The following is a 24430-nucleotide window of genomic DNA, read 5'->3' as shown; positions in this document are numbered from 1 at the left end:
TAATTTGTTTAGTGTAGCTGACAACGTCCCTGTTCACTGGATGCTGTACAAGAGTGTACGCCACTGATGAAATCATGTGTATTCATTTGAACATGAATTAAACATTGTAGATCTGCGTGTTTTACAGAGAAAGCATAGATCTCTGCCATGTCCAGCAGTACATAATACTAAGGTTCTGCTAATACCCTAATGTAACACCCCACACACACACACACACACACACACACACACACACACCCTTATCTTGGGTTTGATATGGCAACGTTATGTTTACCTCACTTATGTTTTTTCTTTACACACACACACACAATCTTGTTTTTCTTGTCTTGTGATGTTTGATTTAGCAACATTATGTTTACCTCTGTTAATTATGTGTTTTATAGTTGAGGACTTTGAATAAGCGCCATTAGGGTTTCCTTTCTCACCTGCAAATATCTGTTTAATCATTAAATAATGTACTTTAAATGCATTTTTATTGTGCGAATAAATAAAATAAAAAATAAAAAATAAACTAAAAACAAAACAAACTTCTGCTACTCTCACTGGTGTAGAGTGTAGACCTCCAGAACCACACACACTAAACTGATTCCCACCAGAACCTCACACACACACACACACACACACACACACACACACACACAAAACTGATTCCCACCAGTTTTCCTCCTGTGCCTCCTCTACACCGTCTCAGTTTCCTAGAGTCTGCCCACACTCAAAGCTCAGATCTTCCCACCCCTCCAAACCTCTTAATGACAATGTGGACGGGACATTCAAGACTGTAATTTAGGGTCGATTTCGTAACGTGACACTGATTACCGACGTCGGTTAAAGTGTCCCGTCCTTCTGAGCGAAACCCATATCGATGATATACGGATATTACGAACTTCGACTTGACGCATCTCCAATGCTTTGGGAGTTCATTGCGTCCAATTTAATTATAACCTTTCCCCCTTTCCGTCATGCATCATTAGCCTGTGTGGGAGAGTCGGAAAGGCCCTGGATGATAATGTTTGCTGGCCGTCACTCATGACAAAGACATAATGCACATCGTAACTCAGCGAACAACACAGCAAAAGCTAATATAAGTTGTTTATAGGGCATAAATCCATTAGGACAAGCCTGTTTTCTGTTTTTTAAAATCCTGTGGCTTTCACAAAGCTTTCATTCACACAGTTTCCCAACAAACCGTCCTCTTGAGAGCTTTTCCCCAATGTCAGCCATTTTCTCACAATTGGACTCGTTAGAGACGATTAATTAGAGACGATTAATGAGCAGATCAAACGAAGAGAACCAGAATTCTGGTGCGGAGCCATACTATGTCACTGTATGGCCGTGACATAGTTGTCATGGAGATAATGTGGACGTAAGTAATGTAATTATAAAATGGACATTGTTGCGTGCAGCGCAAAGTTCCACTACTTCTCGATTCGATTTCATCCGCTCAAATATTTCGTCTTTTCTGTATACATTTCCTTGACGCTCACCGAGTGCACTTGAGGACCTTCACCTTACAGAAGCATCCACCTCTGGATGAGGAAAGGTTGAACATAGACCGACTGACGCCCTCCAATCACACTCAAAACAACTCATGTTTGTTCAGTGTCCAAACCTGAACCCTGTGCCTCTCATTTGAGTTTGTGTGCATCCAAACACTCTATATCAAACAAACATCCATTCATATCTCCCACTCCTGTGTGTGTGTGTGTGTGTGTGTGACTATACTTGGGAGTGCCAAATGTCCCCACAAGTATAGAAGAATTTGAGAAATAGACATTGTAAGGGCCATTTTAAGCCTACAATTGAAGTTGGACTTACAATTGGCATTTAAAGGTTAGGTTTGGAGTTATTGCGGATCTACAAACTCACAACACATCGAAGCGCTGATATCTGATATTTTCTGCTTTAGGTTTAAGGTTCATAAACTCGGCATACTAAAATGTCGATGTCCTCTCAAGTACATCAATACAAACGTGTGTCCTCACTTGTCCTCGTGTTCGTAGATGTTGAGGCCCAGGGCGTCCACTCCCAGCCACAGTTCTGTGCCTTTCTTGTTCTTGATCTCAAAGTAGTTGACTCCATACATCTCTAGGTCCTGGGCGATCTTCAGGTACTCCATCATGGAGTCCTCTCTGTGGAGGAAGAATACGATGAAGAGAGAGACACAGTTCAGCCCCACTCTACTGGAGGGATGGAACACCATTGTAACAAAACATATTCCCTCATTTGGTGATTTGATGATGGTGGCCTGAACCAATGAATCTATTTTTTTTCTCTGTAGAGTAATGCCTAGGTGTTGTGTCTTTGTAATGATGGGTAGTTGTCGACAGTCTGTTCTTGCTGACACAGTCTGTTCACGAGGAAGAGTTGCGCTTCTGCTTTTTTCTTACATATCGCTCTAATGCACAAGCATCACCGTCACTGAATGTGCGCGTTCAACCATGATTTGACCGTATTTACTAGGATGTTAACGGCTTAAATGTATCACGCAGTAAACCTGTATGGAAGCATATATTCAGGGTTTTCCTTTAATTTGTCAGCCATCTGTAGATCGTCAGGTGGAAACCTTGCATGTCCAAAACTTTTATTTTTCAGGAAATGTAAAAGACTGTGTTCCCGTGGATCCTATGTAGCTATTATTTTGTCACATGCTGTTGTTTATTATTTCATTGGTTCATATTATCCTATATTAAAATGTACTAATGGGCCGGCGGACAACCGCCTGTCACTATGACTCAGACATAACCATATATAGAGTTCCCACTGCAGCTACACCCAAATATGGCGTGTGTCATGCAGACTGTGAGAGCATGACATCAGACCCAAACAAACCGTGTCATCATGACATCAGACTGCCCATATATGGGCATATACTGAATCAGTATATGCCATCTGAAGTCATCTGCCATCCCTGAAGTCATCAGTATTACTGATGAGTTCAGGGATCTCCATACGAGCATAAATGGGACAAGGACTGACATATACAGAGGTCTCCGTATATGGGCATAAAAGGGACACAGGTAGACAGACAGATACAGAGCACTCCATATATGGGCACAAAAGGGGGCATTCCATTATATGGGCATGATGACATCAGGGATCTCTATATACTGTATCCACGGGCATAAAAGGAACATGGTCTGACAGATACAAAGATCTCCATATATGGGCATAAAAGGGACACAGGTAGACATATCGATGACGATGTAGGTGTGGCTGAACTCTAGACCTGTAGTTAATAAAACCCACAGACAAACGATTTTTTGTTCATAGATCGGCTATTTATGATACTTTTGTGTGATACTCTTGTATGACGAAGTAGGGCATTAATATATGAAGGAAAAAACATGTTAATATATGGAGATACAAGGTTTCTGCTCGACAGCGACGATATACATATATACTGCATGCGGTGGCTCTTTATAGCTTCTGCTGATGGGTCAGCTACATACCAGACTGATATAATTTCTCAGATATCAATCTCCAGACAGTGTGTACCTGTGCGTGTGCATTCTCTGTGTAATGTGTGCGTATGTACCTGAGCATTCCTTTGTGTTCTTCGTGCCATGTCTGTATCCTGTCCTCCCACTGTTCCTTGGTCAGCTTATGTTGTTCCAGAACTCTGCAACACACACACACACACACACACTTAACTCTGTGTTTACCAAACGGGGGTCCGGGCCCCCCTTGGCACGAAAGATCACAGGGGCGACGTGAGGCCTTGTATGTTTAGAGGTAGACCAAAATGCTTAACGTGTTGCACAAAATCATAGCCAACTCCCACATGTAACATCGTTGTGAAGCACACTATTAACATTGTAACAAAAATTGCTAAAATAGGCAATCTATTTAAAATATTTGTCGTACGAGTATAGGACTTAAGTGGTTAACATGTTACATGTGTGTGTGTGTGTGTGTGTGTGCGGGGGGCTCAGCTTTGTCAGATGTAAGAAGGGAGAGCTCCAAGAAAAAAAGGTGACTCAACCCAAAAGGCCGATACATTTCCTACCAAGGAAATCAAAGAACATTCCACAAGAGAATGAGACACATTCCATGTGTGTGTGTGTGTGTGTGTGTGTGTGTGTGTGTGTGTGTGAGAGAGAGTATGCGTGGGAAGCATCAGTAAACTGAAGACTAGCCATAACTAGTCTTTGTTTGAAGTGATGCAACACAGAATACATTAAAAAACACACTCATAAAGAAAATCATAACAAGCCCTGTACGGGTCATGACATGTCCTGACTGTGTGCTTTTGTATTGCTAGTATTGTATTTCTTGTATTGTATTGCTAGTATTGTATTTCTGTCTTTTGAGGACAAAATGGACAGAAAATAAAATAAATACTTAGAAAATACCAGAAGATGTCTTGCTGCGGCTCTTGTTTTCCCAATGGGCTATTTGGGGTTAGAATGGGGGTTGTGTTTAAGTTGCGTGTGTGTGTGGACCACTTCATGTGAATGGCATGCTTCCATAGAAGACATGCTGATTTCGATGGAATCTAAATGACTGAAATCAGTTGTGGTGACTGAGACCTTTAATCCATGTGTGTGTATTGCATACCTCTGTGGCAGCAGTCTGTCATGGGCGAGGTATCCTGGCTTGTGTACTTCTTTGCTGTAGTCTGCGTACTTGGCTTGGACAGAGTAGGAGGCCAGCAGCACGGCCGTCTCTGGGGGACAGTAGTTCTCATCGTTCAGAATGGCCTCTTTCACCTGGAGACCACCGGGCGGGAGGAGAGGGGTGGGTGGGAGGAATGACGGGACCAGTCAAAAATAGTAAACACACCCGTGCAAAATCAAGCAGTCTAAATACCAATACCGCCTAAGGCTGGGCAATATATTGACATTATATCGATACTGTGATATGGGACTAGATATTGCCTGGGATTATGGATCGTAATATTGTGGTTTTAATCACTTAAGGCCTATTTTAAATGTACATTCATACGTTTTTCAAAAAAAGTAAAAATGCAAGCTCACGACATGGATTGGCTGTTCTCGCCACTTTTGGCAAATAATACAATTTGATCGTCACAATATCACCATTGAGGTATTTGGTCAAAAACTGCGTCATATTTGATTTTAGTCTTTTCCTTGGTGTGATGGTGTCATCAGTGTGCGACGGACGGGTCACCTGTAGGAAGAACAGTCTCTGTGTGATCTCCTGGATCAGCTCTTCGGAGACGTCCTCGGGGAAGAACTTTGCCCGGAACTTAAACTGAAGCGGGTTCTCCTTCTTCACGTCCTGCTGGGTGACCTGGTTAATAAAGACTTCAATTAATCCGGTGGTTCTCAACCGTTTTTGATCTCTGGACCACTAGGCCTAGCCTATTTCAAACAATCCCCAATTTTCCCAAGGACCAGCTGTACTTTTGTGGTCATTTGCCAATGACCACTAGTGGTCCGTGGACCACAGGTTGAGAAACAGTGAATTAATCAAATCAATCAATCACCCAATGCATTCCATCAATTAATTAGAGCAACCGTTACAGAAACAAACATTAATCAATAACCTGATCAACTAAATTGTATTCTGGACCACAGCTATGTCCTAATTAGTCAATAAGACAGAGATGCCATGTATTGATCAAACAGGAACCAGTGCAGAACGTGCCCAGCAGGGTGTCATGGGCAAGAAGATACTGCCAATCAATCAATGTTAAAACAGTGATTCTCAAACTTTTTAATTTCAAGGACCTTGGTTTGATATGCATTAGGCCACAGACCCCCATTTGGTAACATTTTGGGAACAGGGTGGACCCCTGGTGGTCCCCTGACCCAACATTGAGAATCAATTACTTAAATCAACCAATCAGACTGTCGATCACGACCCATGTCCCTGACTCATCATGTCAAGAAAATAAATCATTTGTCTTAAAAACCGACCTATCAGAGTCAGCTCCTGTTCTAATTATTCGAGCTCCGACAAGGCAGCGACAGGAGGATCAATAAATCAATCACACAGGAAATCACAGACAGTTTCACAGGAGCGTTGCAAGGAGTCAAGTGGCAGAGCAGAGGTAGAAGCTTCTAAACAATGTCTACTAGGACACTGACAACGGGTTATTATACAGCGTCGCGACACGTTGTGAACTTGTAGATCAGCTATTTTTGAAACTTTTAGCGATAAAATAAAAGGTAGCGACGATATATACGTTTTTCAGAAAACTTCCTCAGGCGGCAGGCCTAAACGGGTTAAGGGATTAACTCGTAGAAAATGGGGCACTTTTACTGACAAAATATTGGTAGTTGCTGACAGGTCAAGAATTCGTTGCCCCTCTGTTTGGCCTCATGCCCTTCAAAACATTAGATGCCCTGAGGCCACAGTGACCTTGATGCCCCACCTGCACTGCACCAGCTGATTGCATCGTTATCTCCTCTGCCTCTTTCCTGTCTATATCGTCTTTAGACACCAGTGTCTTTTGTTAAGATTCTGAATTCTTAACCCATTCAATCCAGGAACGCATCCGTGTCATTTTAGATTTAAGCTATGACCATTATTTTATACTTTGGGCTATTCAAAAATAGCAGATCTACAAGCTCATAGCGCTATGAGCTTGTAGATCTGCTATTTTTGAATAGCCAAAGAAATTTTAAATTACGGAGATGTGTTCCCGGATTGAATGGGTTAACTGTTCCCGAGTCCCAATCCCCATCTTCAATCAGTCCAGCAACTCCACAGGCCTGAGCATGTATGAACTTTTGATTCAGGAGTTGATACAAATATTGGTCATTTGTAAAGAACAATACATTATTTAGTGAAATAAACATTATTATAATATGTAACATTTACTTCATTTATAGTTATAGCCTAGTTAGTACATATTAAAAACAAAATAATCATTATTTCAGTGGACTTAAAATCAATGTTTTATAAAGATTGGCCTTCCTGCCCTGACATTTGACCTTCTCCCTTAAAACAATTGATAACACCAAAATGCCAAGTGGCCTTGCCCCTAAACAAAATCAATTCCAGGCCTGGTTGCTGGTCTACGATCCTCCAAAAATCAGGATCACCATCGGACCCAGAAATCGGACATCGGTAAAGTGGGGGACACACACCAAAAAGCCCCCCTATTACGGCGCCACTGGTCGAGCTCTGCTTAACAGTCAAACATAAACTAATTAAAGTGTCGACTTGGGGATAAAGAGGTACTGCATGTACTGTACTGTACCTATCTAATGTAGTCATTAGCAGAGGTAATTAGCACCCTTGTGCAGCATTGTGAACATAACGTATAATGACAAGCTGGGACGGTACAGAATATAGCTACAGTGTGGGGGTGTGTGTATGTGCATCCATGTACTATACAGTACTCACACAGATGCACACACAGAATAGTTTCCACTGGAGCCCCCCTTGTTAAAAGAAATCCTGTCATAGATCACTCCGACAGCCTAACACGGGTGTAGCATAGCTGTGTGGAACGCCCACACACACACACACACACACACACACACACACAGTAGCTTTACAGTGCTTGAGACACACACATACACTTACAGTACTTAAAACAAGGGGAATTTTCAGTACCACCTCCTCAATCTCACATACGTACAGTACACACACGCATGCGTTTACAGTACTTCAGGGCGAGGGGAATTCTATGACGTGCATGCGCTCAAACACACCCAGATGGCTACAGAGGGGTACACACAGTAAAATCCAGAGTGTCCATTTAACTCGAGTGTAAAAACGGACGGGAACACGCGTGATTTCATAGAGCTGGGGGCTGGAGGGCGTGTTTGTCAGGAAGTCTGACCATAGCCTATAGCGGAGACTATACTGGACAATAGGACACACACTCTGAGATACAGACAGACACAATGTAATGTGGTGTGATTCCAACGTTGGGTCCTTGGGGGGGTTCCAGGGGGTCCGCGGCCAAATACATATCTAAAAATGTTTTCTAAATCCTACCAGTATGTTGCTATATCAGTGGTGCTCCAACTTTTCCACGTCGAGGACCCCAAAATGATATTTATTTGGCCGCGGATCTCAAAATATGTTGTTCCAGGGACCCCCAGAAGCACAGATCGGAGCAGATATACAAGCTTTGAGCTTGTATATCTGCTATTTTTGAATAGCCCAAGAAATCTTAAAATGACACAGATGCGTTCTGGGTCTGGATTAACCCTCATGGTTAAATGAACCCTTAGGATCTTTTATGTGTAGAAGTGAGAGAGGTGATTTACCTTCTTGTTGAGCTTGAGCCAAGTGTGGTAGCCTTTACTGTCTGTATACTGCAGGCCAAAGAACCACACCTCCCTAAGGCCCACGGTCTTCACCACCTAGGAGGAACACAATTCAATGCAAAGGAGCTTTATTGGCATGAGAAAACATACGTTTACATTTGCCAAAGCAAGTGTCAAAATATAATAAAAACTGTTTAAGAAAATGGGGAAAGTATGTACAGTTGGAGGGGGTACAGCATTGTGTTAAACAGAGCTATGTCACATTACATGTTATATGTACAGGCTATAAAGTTGGAACACACACACGTTGTACACACACACACACGTTGGCTCAGCTATGGCCGTTGAAGGACAACTTATCTACATTATAGAACAACATGTTTTATTGTGTACTTATTCATATCATAATCTATTCCTTTTCTAGATCTGCTACAACTCATATCTTTTAGTCACGTAAATGTGAACCATACTAAATATTCCCTGTATCCCATCTTAACCATATCCCAACCTTATCTGAAACCATATCCCATCTAACTTTAACTGTAACCATATCCCATCTAACATTAACTGATCTAATATTAACCTTAACCATATACTGTACCATCTAAACTTAACTGTAACCATATCCCATGTACGTAACTTTGAAGGTAACCCTATCCCATCTAACGTTAACCATACCCCATCTAACATTAATAGATCTAAGGTGTGTAATGTAAACATGTAAATGCAGTTAGGTGAGGTACTCTGTAGTGATGAGGCAAAGTAGTGGCTGACCAGAGGAAGCCATTAACCTAACCCTCAGATTGAGATGAACTGTGACATCATGCAGCTGTTATGGGCTCTGGGCGTGCCCTTACATCCAGTCTGCCTTTTTAATTGGTTTCATTAGACTTGACTAATTGAGGACTCACTGCTTGATGATGGGAGCAGTATTGTTGCTTTGTTATATGATTGTGTGCGTGCGTGTGTGCGTGCAACTCAGTAGGGCTGCATAATAAATAATTCAATCGCAAAACGACTTAAACTGCAATATTTCTGCCAACTCCGAAACCACAGCATGCACTAAATACCTCATAGAAGCAAAATCTTATGGTATTCTGCAAAATGCCAGGTCTACAGATGAGATTACACACTCACTGGGAGAATGGCAAGTAATTTAATTCAGACTGGTGTTCACGAAAAACGCAACTCCCTAACACTGAGCAAATCTGCAGTATATATGAACAAGCAAATCCTCCTATATAAGCAGGTTTGTAGGAAGGTAATAGACAGTTTGCATGCCCATGTGAGTGAGTGAGTGAGTGAGTGAGTGAGTGAGTGTGTGTGTGTGTGTAACTCAGACTTACCTGATCAAAGAGCTGTTTGCCCGTCGTATTTGGCTGGATGGCAAACTCCAGCTCTGCGTCCATGGTGGTGACGCGTACATTGATCTACAAAACACACACAAGAGAAGGTGGTCATTGTACTGGCAATTCTATCTTCACACACAACATATAAACAAACCGATGTTTCACACATTCCCCCTGGAATACATGCTCTCTGACACAGAGGTCAGAGCACAAATCGGCCCGTGGTGTGGACCATTTTCACACGGCAGCAATTTTGCTTTTATTTCGTACTCGGTGCAGGGGGTGGGGCAAATAATCATTGTTTCACTTCCTTATCGTTCCCCGTGTTGAGTTGCTTTTATAGATTGTGCACTCCACACAATTTCTGTATCGAGATAAAACCGGTTCGAGAGCAGAGAGGGAAAACAGTGTTATGGGAGTTATTTAAAAAGGAACGAAGACACTGGTAGATTTCAAGCATAAGCCAGAGACGATACGTGCAGTTCTGCATGCGTTGCACGCGTCGGGCACGCGCACTTTATGACCAACAACTGTTCTTTTAGAGCCATCACGCATTACATTCTAATGTTGCTTTGTTTTGGTAGTAACGAGAGCTCAACTCAACCTGCTCAACCAGAGATTGTGTTCTAAGGCAGTGGTTTTCAAAATGTGGTCTGGGGACCCCCCAGGGGTCCTTGAGGGTGTTCCAGGGGATCCCCAGCTAAATAATGTATAGTTAGTAAGCAAAAGGACCTTCACGGTACACTTTGAGAGTTATGGGGGTCCATGACCTAATGCACACGAAAATAGTAGTACTTAAAATTTAAAAGGTCTGAGAACCAAACCGATATTTTAAGAAACTTTGTGTTACGGTACATACAAGTATGTATATTATCAAACACTGTTCCTCTGGGCTAAAACCCTGCAGTGCTAATGGAGCTGCTGACTTAACATTCCCTCAGGCAGGTAGAAGAATTTTGGACATTTCTCCTGCAATCTAAAGCAAACTTTGGCTGTGTACCGTGTCTCTCTCTCTCTCTCACTCTCTCCTCGGCACTGACAGGGTGAGTGAGCATTTCTGTTCCTGGCACCCTTCTACCCAGGATGCCTCGGTGGGGAGGGGCGGAGCTGACAATCGAGTCCTGCCATTGGCTGTGGCTTTTTTTTGAGCGGCATTGGCAGTGGGCCTAGCATGCAGCTGACAGAACGCAACGGGGCTGACCTCCGAGGCATCTCACATCCTTCCTCCCACACACACACACACACACGTACATACAGGGCTGTATGTACAGTAGTAAGGCATCAGAGAGAGAGAGAATCAAGATAAGAAGAGCAGAGAGTGTAAAAGTAGGGAAGAGGGGAGGAGGAGAGATGATAGATATATAGAGAGGCCTAGAGCAGTGGGAGAGCAAGACAGATTCAGACAGAGAGAGAGAGATGATCCAGGGTTATGGGATAAAGTTACAGTCGGGTTACTGTAGATGAAACACTAACAGAAGTGGGAAGGGAATGGGCAGAGAGGGAAGAGAGCAAAAGGGAGAGAGACGTTCTTTTCTTCTTTTCCCCTCCCAATAATCATCCACAAAACCTCAGGAACACTTAATCTCATTTTCCACTCCATCTCCGTGTTCATCTCTCTTTTCTCGCTCTCCCTGTGTGTGTGTGTGTGTGTGTCTCTCATTAATAACCCATGAAGCTTTTGCATATACAGCACATAGCTGGACTCTCCCCTCTACCCACACAGAGCCACATTATAGCTGCCTGTCATTAATTACCCATGAAATGCTACAGCGCTTTCTCTGTTTTTGATCCCACTGTCAGTCTCCCATGAATGCACTCTCCCATAACCCCCCCCCAAACCTCTCTTTGGAGGACACAGGGATTAAGCACAGACAATGTGTGGGGCAATGTATGCAGGTTATCGGTTCAGAAGGACCCAACAAGTGTTTCTCGACTGGTTATAATAATGTGAGCCCAATGCTTTTAGTAACCAACTATATATAGACTTGTTTTGTATAATAAACCTACCAACCTACTGGTTGAGAAACAAGTGGACTGAACTGCATTCGACACGTGGAAAAAGCAGCTTTCGTTCAAATTGCAACCCCCCTCCCATTCGAATGCCAAGAAGGATTCTTGAATGCGTAAAGTTTTCTGAGGAGATGATTTAGCCCCAGGTGGCTAGCTACTAGCACCAGCCCAGAGCCTGAACTAGGTTAATCTTGGTGGAAATGAGGTATACATGACACTGCTTTTGTCTGCATCTTTCAATTAACTTGAATTCCAATGTCCAAAGCCAAATATTTTGTCCTCAGAGTGTAAATCTCTCTGGCAAATTCAGACTCTGGGTTGAGGATTTATGGTCGTCTGGGAAGTGGGCCTTTGGTGGGACGGTGTGTATCAACCAGGAGCCGGTGGTTGTGTAAGATGGATTATTAAGATGCACTTCTCTTTTCTTGGAACTTTTCCTTGACTTCTTCTAAAGACAATCAAGAACGAGAATCACTTTGCTTTGTCAAGTGCATTGGCAATGCAGGAATCTGTGCTAGTGACACAGATGCCAAAACATTCTGACCACAGGATCTTAACAATTTGTACAACTCAGACGAGTTGTACACCAAAATAAGACAGACCCAGACTCAACAATAACTACAACACAATAGACTATAATTAAAACCGACAGCCCTCCCTTAACTTACAGTATATATACACTCATTGCACAATGACAAGATTCAAATAGCAGACAAATTAGTCTCAAGTTTGTGACACCGCTGAACCCAACTTGAGATGAAGGAAGCTGTGGGCTAGTGGTGTTGATAGCCGTTGTTAAGGTCACTCTAGGTACTTCCTCTCTGGGAAACAACCATCATGACACCAACACCCACAGCAGCGCTTTACGGCACGACCGTGTCACCCGCTAAGCCAGGCAACGAGAAGACTGGGTGTGCAGTTACACCACAGAACCTGAGCTGATGCTAACTGGGAAAGCTAGCCATGTGTTTGTTGGCTTGTTCGTCTATCTAGGGACACGCCACAGGTTTAATCTGCCGAAGGGAGGCAGGTGTCGGAGAGGACACTGGGACCGGCATCCCTCGTACTGTACATTTTCACTGTGGTTTGGACATTTACAGGACACTTCAGTCAACCATTAATTACTTTATCTACTTAAAAAGGACCACTTCACCCATTTTCAACCTAACTTCGTATAATTGGTCCCCACTAAAAGCTCATTATAAGATGACACCATTTCTGTCTACTGGCTCTGTGTCTCAGAGGAGGTCTGTGGGCAGTTCAGATACCTGCCTAGTGCCTATGCAATGACATCATCGGTAGGGTCATCTCAAACAAGATTTCAAACTTTGTTTTTCATTTTTTATGAATACAAGAGCAGTAGCTTTTGTTTCAGCATGCAACTTTCCAGGGAAAGAAAGTATGTAGTTTGTAGTGTGTAATGTAGTTTCTATTGGCTTGGAATGGTGATGGCGAATTTTGATAAGTTGTTACTAGCCTAATGATGGTCTCCTTTGTCCGATTATGCAAAATTTGAATAGCCAAAATTTCCCAAGTAAGGATAAAAGAAATTGCACTCAAGTAGTAGAGAATCTCATTGCTCCTGAGATATGACCGATTATGTATTTTTAAACTTTTTTTGTTGTTGACCTTTTCAACCCAAAACGTAATAATTTCTTTGTGGCAGCCAACTGATCATTCCATCCAAGTGGATGGATGACTGAATGTCATCGCCATCATTAGAACCATGTCGCTAGAAGGACTACAAAACTGTGTCTAAGTCACAGTGTCGCTCAAAAGGCATGTTGGCTCACTCAGCTGTCGAGAACAGATTTGAAAATGTCCTCTCTGGCAGCTGCGTTCCAGAGAGATACAGCCGCCTGTCAGAAATGGTTGGGTATCAAGGCTTATCATCATTATGATCTGAGAACTATGGAGACAGTCTCTCTCCTCCTTGGCAGTGGCTCCCTGCACTGCCTTGCAGCAACAGTCGGAGGAGCAGAGATTTTGTGGTTGAATTTCAAACTGAGGAAGCTCGGTTTTAAATGGGTCTGAATAATTGACAGCCTTACAACCTGCTACTTTTCCCCCTTTCTCACACTACTTGTTGAATCTAAATGCGGAGCAGTGAGTAAGTGTTCCAGTAGTATGACTGTGGAGCAGCACTGGGGATTATTTGGAGTGGAAGTCTGTCTGCAACTTGGTCGAATAATTATGCTGTGGTTCAGCCCTGTACGATTTTCATTCTCAAAAGGTCCCTAAACTGGACTTAGTCTCGGTCCAGTTGGTATCGAGATACATTTTCTCTCATTTCTCCAATTTCAAGAAGGAGTGTGGGCGACTCAATGATCCCCCTTAGTACTCCGTCTTTACGGAAAGCTGAGAGACATTGGGAGAGACATGACAGACAAGGGTCTGGTGGGAATCCATCCATTTAATGCCAGGCAGGTGTGTACAGTTTCAGGGACCAAAGTTGCATTAAAGGACCATATATATGGTCATGGTGTTTATGTCTATCTATCTATCTATATCTATATATATCATACAAAAACAGACCATTTTATGGCTTTATCTTTTAATTTAGCTTACATTTTACGTTTCCATCATTCAGAACTTACCTGAATAATTGAGTCAGTGACTCAACATTCATTCCTTGATGAATAATTCATGGATGATGTTTGAATGTTGTTTGTAATTCAAGATTTTCTCCACGGACCCTTTTCGACTAGACTTCTCAAATCAATCCGTGCTTGAAAATGAATTAAAGCACACCATTAACATAACTTGAAAAAACTGGATGACCTATCTCAAGCATGTTTCAAGCCTCTGCACGTTGATTTTAATCCTGTACTGAAATGAATGGAATTCAATGGTGTCCTGACAAAGCAAACAAACCACTACATGCTTTGGAAAATGGTCGGCAATTGATCGTAGACAGTCAATGGGCGAAACATACCACCCCCCCCCGTAACCACTACACTACACATTTTGTATTAAATCACACCATCAGTTAACTTTTTTTTAACTGAACTTATCAGGCGTTTAACCAGTGCTGTATCCCAACTCACAGTGCTACTGTAACTTTGAGCTGTGTTTTATTTTAAATACAAACTAAGCATCACTTGTGAGGCAACGCCGGTCAACAGGTTCCTTCAAAGTATCAAATGGTTCTCCTCTTGCCCATGCATGCGTTTGAACAAACAAGCCATCAACAAGAAGCCTCGTCAGCATAACACCCCCCGTTCACGGTTCAGCGGCTGACGGAGTGAGACTTTGTGTCGCTGGGGTCAAGAGCGGACGCCTCGTTGGGTTTTAGCGAGAGAGGAGTTGTTATGGAGAACCTAGTGATGAGCTGGGGTTTCCAAGTGACCAACCTTGAATGTCACTTCGTCTGCGTTTGTGTGGGGCCATCCGCCATCAGCAATCAGCTGTGAAATAGCCGACCTTTGTGCGCTGTGCGTGTGTGTGTGTGACTGTATGCACTCCGTGTCTATGTGTAGTGGCTGGAGCTGGGATCCTGGATGGATCAGACGGGAGGGTTAATCCTGTCCCTCTCAGAAGGAGGAGGAGATGAAGGAGGCGTGAGGAGGAGGGGGAGGGGGGGCAGAACAACATACACAAGCACTGACGCAGCTAATCAAACACTCCAGACTCCTGAAGCGTCTCGTAGGAAGAAGACTTAACTTTTGCGCACCGCTCGTTGTCAGTCATATTCACACGGCAGCCATTTAGCTCTTACATTACATTCAACCAATCGACAGGCCTAAACGGGACTAATTCACTCACATTACAAACTGACTCATAACACCTCGAGTGGTGCACCACAGTGGTTCTACACTCCTGATGAGAAACAAGGGTATTGATCGTTTTAATTCTAGCATTCCAGTCAGGGAGTCATTTAGACCCAAGGCATCCCATCAATAAGTACCTGGGGAACAAGAAAACCAGCAGCAAACTGGCTCCCCAGGACTGGAGTTGAAAGCCACCGGAGTGTCCCCAGACAACCTGAAATCTATGAAACTTCAAACCAGTAAAAAACACCAGATTTATTACAACAGCTGTAGAATCCTGAATACCTACTCTGTAAAAATCATCAGTTGTCTTCGTTAAATGTGCAGCTGTTTATTTACTGTACTCTGTTTAGTGTAGCTTTGCTGAGAGAGCCCGTCAAGACGAGGACATGAACCTGCATGTGTGTGCAAGAAAACACGTGTGTGCCCCCCCCACACACACACACACACTTCAATCAGTAGAGCTGCTAATCTGGCCTGCTGGGCTCTGAGCAGCTGTCTTGTCTGTCTGATTAACCCCCCTATGGGGTAAGGAAGGCCTTTGAGGGAGGGACGAACGGAGGGGGAGGAGAAGAGGGGGATGAGGAATGAAGGGAGAGAGAGAGGGGAGGGGGAGAATGAGAATGAGAGGACGGATGAGTGGGAGGGATTGGCATGTTCTTACCTACAGTACCTACATGCACACAAACACACACATGCTTGTTATGTTTGAGCAAATTCAAAACATCTGTTTAACCGAACGAAAGACAAAAAGAGGTTTAAATTACAGAGATAACTGCTAGGATCATCACACATCACCATCTGACAGTCCTCTCGTCTTAAAAGCTGCTGACAGGTGACACAGCGTGGGGTTGAGCGTTGCCTGGACTGGTTTGGCGCTTTTGATGTCAACCCACAAGCTCTGGACTGTTGACAAAGTAAATGGCCAAATGCAGCCGGCAAACAGTTTATGCTTTGCCCAGCGGCACCGAGGGAGGTCACACTCCCCCCCCCCCCCCCCCCCAAGTCCTACGATCTCCTCCCCCGCTGCTTAGCATCAGGGTCTCCAATAATAACTTCTAGAAAATGGGGCTGGGTAATTAACCGAAAATATATTGAAACCACCATTTAGAAGTAATAATAATTCTAATCGGATTTTTTTATAATGGACTAAATCTGTCTTAAAAAGGTAGGGTAAGTGATTTACTTTGGTTAAGATAAGTGTTAAATAGCTCTATATTCTGATAGTACTCATTGCTATAGTGTTTGTTCAGTAAAAGGAGTCTCCCATGTCTCTCCAGCTCTTTACTAAACAGAAAATGCATTTTCAGAGCTCTCTCCTGATTGGTTTAAATGTTGTCACCTACTTGAAAATGTACTATATTCTGTTTACTAAAGAGCTGGAGAGACCCCTGTGACCAAACAAACGCTGTGTAGCAATGATTACTAGTACTTTAACCTTTTTAACAAACAAAAAAAAAAAAAAATATCACTTACCCTACCTTTAACCCTTTATTATACTTTGTTGAGAGCTTATAAAACAGCTATTTTTACTATTTTATAACTTTTTTCGTTCATTAATCATAATCGAGGCAAAAGTTAGAGAGAATCAATTTGAAGTCATATCGCCCAGCCCTAATAAGAGAACTTCCTCCTCCTCACCACCACTGTTTTAACCACATACTGTAAATGTTATATACTTTGTAAACCGGGGTCCTCCAGCGGTCTATCCTTGGTTCCCTCCTTTTCCCCCCCACCTACACACCAAACCTCTTTGGCAAAAAGCTACAAGCTCTGACTGCTATTGGTGTCAAATGTTCACCTGTGATGATGACATGCCCAGAATAGGGAGGGAAGCTAGGGTTCATGAGGTTAACTGCATCTCTCCATCCTGTCCTCAATCCTGGTTCTCATCCCTGCTTGCTTCCTGTACATCTTTCTGTGTCTGTCTCTCTCTCTCTCTCTCTCTCTCTCTCTCTCCCCATCTGTGTGTACATCTCCATCTCATCATACCCACCCTCTGTTTCCATTTGCACCCGGACCTCATCCCTAGGGCTATTGCGATTATGAAAATTTGACATAACAATTAATTGTCACACAAATAATTGTGATTAACGACTTAATTGTGTTTTTTGTCGTTGAACACTGGAACATGAATAAAAATTACATTTCTGTTTGGCTTTTAGGCTTTGAAGTTGCACAGGGAAGACATGGCAAATAACTTAAATATACTTAAGAAATGAGTGACATTTAATAACTTTATACTTAAAAAAACACATTATTAGTGGAAATACCGATCTACAACGTGTCGCATCGCGACGTGTTGTGAGCTTGTAAGCTTGTAGATCATTTCCACTACTTTTGAAAATGTTTGAAAATATATCAACATTTTCCAACATGGAAACGATGACGATTATGCAAAAATTATTGCAATTATGTCAAATAATTGTGAAAAAGCCGATTATGTCATAATTGTGACAGGACTACTCATACCCACCCTCTCTTTCCAGTTGCACCCGGACCTCATCCCATCTTCTTACTTTTCCCACTCTCTGACTTTGTCCCTCCTTCCTTAGCAAGAACATCCACCCCCTGCTATCTCTCTCCTTTCTCTCTCTCTCTCTCTGTACCCTGATTCCACAGGAGACAGGATGTTGATACAGACTGAGGGGGATTTAACTGGGGCCCCGACTCCGTTTCACACTGCAGGGCCCCTTGTGCTTGCAAACAGGAAAACAGGCACACGCTAGGACGCGAGCGAGAGAGCCCCCTCTTCCTGTGGGGTCTGCCGGCTCATAAAACACCCCACCGCTGAGCAAAGGGTACAATGGGGGCGGGGGGGGTGTGAATGGTAGGTATGAGAGACCATTGATAGATAGGACCATACTCTGTCCTATCAATAATGCAGGTCATTTACAAAGCCCTCCCACCAGCCACCACGCCTACCAGCTAACTACCTTGTCATTTGTTGCTTTATCTTATATCATTTTGTACATAGTTTTGAATGAGATTAGGCCTGTAGCGAAGGACTGTTTTGGAATGCAAGCAATATTCTTTATTTTGCTCCAAGGGACGACGACTTCAAAAGTCATAACATTTCTATTAAGTGCCTTGCCTGCTCCAAAGCCGTTTGATAAATCCATTCAAAGTCTCCCGCCTTCTCAGGCAAACACAATCTGTCTAGATATTCAACAACAGCAGGTCATCTGGGTTCCTGTGCCGACGGCCCAGGGCCGACATGAAACACGGCATCCAAAAGTGTTCTAAAACGTTTTTTGGGGGCTCTCAACATGTAAGGTTATTTTGGAGGAGCCATGTACTGCACTGCAGGAGCTCCACAGGTTATGTCAGCATGTCCCCGGGAGGGAGGGACACGCAGTTCTCTGGCACTTGAGTTATTGGTCTGTGACAGTGATGCTTCTCTCAGCCGGGAACGGAGCCCTACGCTGTCCCCGGGAGCTGTTTTTGGGACGGTGCCCTGCCATTGGTTCAGAAGGACAAGAGGGGGATGTGAGGGAGAATGACATCAGCGCCTGGCTGTAGCGTAGTCTCTCTCTCACACTCACATACACACACACACACACACACACACACACACACACAAGATATACTTATCTTGTGGCAAGTGCCAAAACAGACTGTTATTCACAAATCCCTAGGAAAGATTCTTCTGGACTAGTCATTAGTGATTTTCCACGAAGGGAAATTCATTATAAGAAATGTATGCCCAAATACAAATACTTGAGCAAAAGCCATCTAACAAGAGTCCAAGATAAGTAAAATAGATAGTATTGCAGTATTGCACTACCGTTCTTAAGAATACACAGTCAAATCCTGAGTTCAGAATTAACTCATCCGCTGACAGTTCAAATTAAATCACTCAGGATTTTGCTGTGTATGATTTCACCCAGTCCCAAGACACAAACATAAAACTAAATTGTTCACAAGTGCAATACCCAATGACTCTGAATGAATCTGTGTCCAAATCTTTGCTCTGACGGAAAGCAACATAGCCTCACAACGGCATGGAATCGGACAGCCATGCTGCAACTGTGTAGAAATGCTTTTGTTTTGGCCTTTCCTCATAGAGCTGAGGCGTACTCTGGCATTCTCTCCACCCTCTTGAATGGCAACAATGGCTGTAGTGTTACAGCCTGCGAGGCCTGGGTGTCTGTCTGAGGCTCAGAGGAGGCCTCAGGCCCACAGAGTTCACTTCACGCTGCCCGTTTACTGGAAGATGAACTATGACGAAAGTTTGACATGTTGTTGCTCGCCGCCAGCGCCAACCGGAGCGTCTCACAGCAAAAGATAACTGCGCAAGAAGCGTTGAGACAAACAAATTACAAGCAGCCAATCGTAAGTAAGCACAGTGGCACAAGTTCAGACCCATACTTGCGCTTTGCGACATTGGAGGATAATGTGAGGGAAAATGTTCTGACGAGTACAAGCCTGCGCATGGTGACAGAGATGTCACCTTATGCAACGATAAAATCTGGCTTCGGGGCAACCAGGTGCATGCACTGACAGTTACAACAAAACAGAAAGTAGTGTTTTGTAAGTCAGACACCACCAAGCAACTTCCTTTTGTTGCACAGGGACATGAGCCATCCAAGTGCTGCAATATCTATATCTATAGTCCTCATGACTACCAGCCAGGCTGGCAGAAAAAAACACAATATGGTTGTTCAGATTTGGTTCAGTGCTGATCGAAATCATATTTGAAATGGATGGGAATTTGCTAGCAGTGGAGGACTAGTGACACGGTGGGACGTGGCTTCTCCTTCTTACGTAATAAATGGTCTGCATTCATATAGTACAATTACATTTTAGGCGTTTAGCAGATGCACTTATCCAGAGCGACTTACAAGTGCAAGGTCAGAGTAAGCATGAACCCTAGTCAACAAACAACAAGGTAAATAGTCACATAAGTAGAGTGCAAAGAGAAAAATGTAGTGCTTCAAAGAAACTAGGATACCAGTTAAACATCAAACCTAGCATCTGTCTAAACTACATGCTATCTAAATAACATTCTTGACATTTGTAATCAAGAACAAAAAAAATCTCATAACTGTGTGAGCAAGTAACCAACATGAAGGAACAGTGACTTTCTAGTCATCTTTTTACAGTCACAGACCAACCATGGCAGAGTCAGCCATACAAGGCACCTGCCTGCTCATCGGGATCAGTTCAGCGTCTTGCTCAAGGACACTTGTCGGGAACCGGAATCGAAACAGGGAAACTTCCGATTCCTCATGAGACACTACTGCTTAGTGTGTGTGTGTTTGCAGGAAGTAGCATAATGGACGTACACAGCAGACATTGATGCTCCTGCTCCGGCCTACAGACTCTTACCGGTTTAGGCATCTTTGTTCCCTCTTCTCCTCCTCCTTACACCAGACAGCTGAGAGGACAAATCCCGTCAGAGGACGGAAACAATACCTGGATCACAAAGACATAAGAAAGAGAGAGAAACAGAGAGAGGAAGGAAATCATTGATTAGTTTGTTGTATAAGGATCAATAAGGGAGCCAATGAAATCCAGCACACCATGGCCTGTCTAAGCTGAGACTAATTTAGACCATGGTCTTAAGACAGCTAGAATGAAAATGTTGTTACTTAGAAGCATTCATTTTCAACAAATTAATAGAAAATGAACAACAACAAATGCTGAAAGCGAAATGAGAGAATGAACTTCTGAGTCAACAGGAAGAAGGAATCGTGTAGGAATTAGATCATCTGAAATGAGAATGCCACAAAAGAAAGACTGTAATCCTATTCCTGCAACTGGTAGCAACTAAAACGTCACCAAAAACATCCCACCACCCGAGGCAAAAGAGCAACAACTTCATGTCCAAGTCTAACATGCGTTTTCACTTTACTTCAGTAGACATACGGCAACCATTGGGAGAGAGTGCATGAGAAACGACCTTAACCTTAAATTACTCTGGAAGAGAAAAGTGCATCATTGACAGTCACTGTATAATCTGATAACTTCTGTAACCTGGCAAGCTGAATAGTTGACTATGATTCATCCAAATATAGAACTGTCTCAACAGTCATTGGGCTGTCTGTCTGTATGAGTCCCACAACATGTTTCATATGCCTTCACTTAGTGTCCCGAAAACCTCAGTGTTTTTATAAAAAGCGTGACATTACCATTATTAAACATGACAAATGCACACACTTACAGCACTCTTGCACACAGACAACTAGAATGTACACTGCCAAACATTGACATAATGCTTGAATTAACTGTTCAGAAGGTACATCATTAATTCATTCAGATATTCATTGTTGATACTTATTAGGCCAGGAATTAATCTATAAATTCTTTGTTGATAAGCATATACTCATTCATACACCCATTGTTGATATATATTCCTTCATATACTGTAGGCCTATCCATTGTTAACCCATCTAGACCTGAGGCCGATTCTAAAAACGCCTTCTAAATCCTGACCTAAGTTTTCTGAAAAACTTCAAATATTTATTCAAAAATTACAACAATGTATGTTGCTATATACTGTACATAGCAACAAGAACCCCAAATGGGGTTCCAGTCCTGAAAGGTATAGTTACAAATAGGGGTTACCGTAAAGAATGGGTTAATAGACAGTCATGTATAAGACTAAATACATTGACAAGCTTACTACTCTGAAAATTAGGCTACATACTGTACATTCATTCATTCAGAGACCCATTGCAGATATTTTATTTAGTGCCGGTATCTAATCTAAGCGTAACTACACTTTCCCCTATGTTTCAACCTTATTGCTGCTATGACACCTGAATTTCCCTCTGGGGATCATTAAATCCTTAGATGTCATCGTGGTAATACAATACGAATGAAAATGTCTTCCCCTCCATGTACAACTCAATAACATGGCACAAATATTGAGGAGGCTTTCCATACAAACAAACAAACAAACCATAAAGTAATGAACTATGCAGGCTAGTTGTGAGGGTAGCAGCACTACAAACACCCTGTTCATGTTTTATAATAATCATAACTATAAGACGTGAAATGCCTCGCCTCAAAGGACCTCAAAAAAGAACCACCGATCAGTTCTATTTCGGTTAAAATTGTTCCCTTTGGCTACATGAAAGTTTGAATAAAGGCATGTCATGCGAGCAGTGTGCCACCCACCACATTAAACCCTAGAATAGTGGTTCTCAAAGTGGGGTCCAAGGACCCTCAGGGTTCCTGGGGGGGGGGGGGGGGGGGTCGAAGTGGACCCTTACAGGTCTGTACTGTAACTCTGAGAGTGTACAAATGGAACCACATGGACCCATATGGCTTTTGGGGGTCCTTAGCCATAGATCAGTGGTTTTCAACCCTTTTCATATCAAGGTCCATTATTTATTCGCCATGGACCTCCATTTGATGAGATATAGCCTCTCAGATCCAAGACTTATTAAGTAATGCAGATCTACAAGGGTCCATTTGGTAACCAACTCTTCCATCATTTAGCTGGGGACCACCATGGAACCCCCTCATGAAGGACCACTGGTGGTCCCCGTGCCACTGGTGGTTGAGAACCACTGCCATAGATCCATGATCCGTACGACATACACCCACTTGTAGCAATAAGCTGCTACTTAGTAGCAAGCAGCCCATTTCCCCGCCTAGAATGAACTACCGTTACATTGCTGAACATGTAATATTACAGGCTTACATGTCGTTGATTACAATCAGGACACTGAGGATAGCATGTCACCCATATGAGTGGAGTTTACAAATGTAATAGTTTAATCAATGGGTGGATTCTCCTCCGACAGTTTTCAAGCGGTGGTCACAGCCAGACGTAACGTTATAGCCCACGATCAATCATATGTATTGATTAAAAATGAAGCGACATTGAAAAGGCTTGGCTTTTTAACTGAGACCGTATGGATCACAGCGGGGCGTCGGTTAAACATAACGGAAAGCCACCAGGCGTGTTGTTTAGAGACCAGTGTGGGGGGGTTAAAGTTTTGAAGCCATGATGATGAATGAGAAATGTTTGGTCATTAAAAACAGCATTCTGTGTCATGGCGAGAAAAAGGGGCAAAAATCCCCCTCTGGAAAACCAAACCACCCCCGGGGTCGTTGAAGATCACGTTATTTATAGCCTATTTACACAACACACACACACATCTATGATCAAAATACATGTGATAATATAGAAATGTGCTTGAGCCGGGGGCCGAACACGAGGATATCCGCTATTGCATCAAAGTTGCAAAGAGAGAGAGAGAGACAGAGAGGTTCATCTGCATCAACTCACCGTTATTATTAAAAGGTTTTTTTTCTGGCCGTTGGAACGATCGATCCCCCAAGGTTGGCTCTTATTTCATCCGTCCTGGTCGAGACAAATCCCCCCACCACAGACAGACAGGCATGGATGGAAAGCCCCTCGTTCAGAAGGATGATGATGATGATCCACTAGTGTGTGTATGTGTGTGTGTCACCGTTCAGATACAATATGGCTGAACTCACTGTGCCTGCCTGGGTGGTTGGTTGGTTGGTTGGTTGGTGGAAGCTAGAAGCCGCAGGCGTGGTTCAGTTCAAAAAGTACAGAGGTACGAAGGAGATGAGGCGCTGCTTGCTGCTCACAGGCGCCCCCTGGTGCACAGTCACTTCAATGCTCTCTCTCTCTCTCTCTCTCTCTCTCTCTCTCTCTCTCTCTCTCTCTCTCTCTCTCTCAATTCAATTCAATTCAAATATGCTTTATTGGCATGACAAGCATTCTTATACAGTGGTGGGAAAAGTGCTCACATGTTTTACTTAGGTAAAAGTATCAATACTGCAGTGTATGAATACTCTGTTACAAGTAAAAGTCCGGTCATTTCACAAGTTCAAAGTGTATGTTTTGTGATAAATAATAGTCTAAATCTGCAAAGTAACTAGTAACTAAAGCTGTCAAATAATTGTAGTGGAGTAAAAGTACAATATTTGCCTCTGAGATGTAGTGGAGTAGAAGTAATTGAAAATGGGGAAATACTCCAGTATTAAGTAAAACATCCTCAAAAGTGTACTTACTGTAAGTACAGTGCTTGAATACATTGACTTAGTTACTTAACACCACTGTTCTTATATTGCCAAAGCATTAACATACAGTAGCCTATGATACAAAATAGTAATACATTAT

The 24430-nt window shown here is 42.9% G+C and overlaps 1 protein-coding gene across 1 annotated transcript in view; it reads right to left on the bottom strand.

The window, feature by feature from the left end:
- Nucleotides 1-23780, bottom strand: part of LOC308080371 (radixin-like) — a 34659-nt gene extending 10879 nt beyond the window's left edge. Inside the window, exons 1-8 of the mRNA XM_080422195.1 lie at nucleotides 23567-23780; nucleotides 20653-20739; nucleotides 9539-9622; nucleotides 8193-8288; nucleotides 5131-5253; nucleotides 4558-4709; nucleotides 3536-3619; nucleotides 1983-2129 (exon numbers count right to left, since the gene is read on the bottom strand). Coding sequence (XP_080278321.1) covers nucleotides 1983-2129; nucleotides 3536-3619; nucleotides 4558-4709; nucleotides 5131-5253; nucleotides 8193-8288; nucleotides 9539-9622; nucleotides 20653-20664 — 698 coding nt within the window. The 5' untranslated portion in view covers nucleotides 20665-20739; nucleotides 23567-23780. The remainder of the gene's footprint in view (nucleotides 1-1982; nucleotides 2130-3535; nucleotides 3620-4557; nucleotides 4710-5130; nucleotides 5254-8192; nucleotides 8289-9538; nucleotides 9623-20652; nucleotides 20740-23566) is intronic.
- Between the last annotated feature and the right edge of the window lie 650 nt (nucleotides 23781-24430).

This window comes from Gymnoscopelus braueri (assembly GCF_963280865.1).
Source record: "Gymnoscopelus braueri genome assembly, chromosome: 24".
In the NCBI taxonomy this organism is placed as follows: Eukaryota; Metazoa; Chordata; class Actinopteri; order Myctophiformes; family Myctophidae; genus Gymnoscopelus; species Gymnoscopelus braueri.
This window is presented reverse-complemented; position numbering and strand designations above follow the sequence as displayed.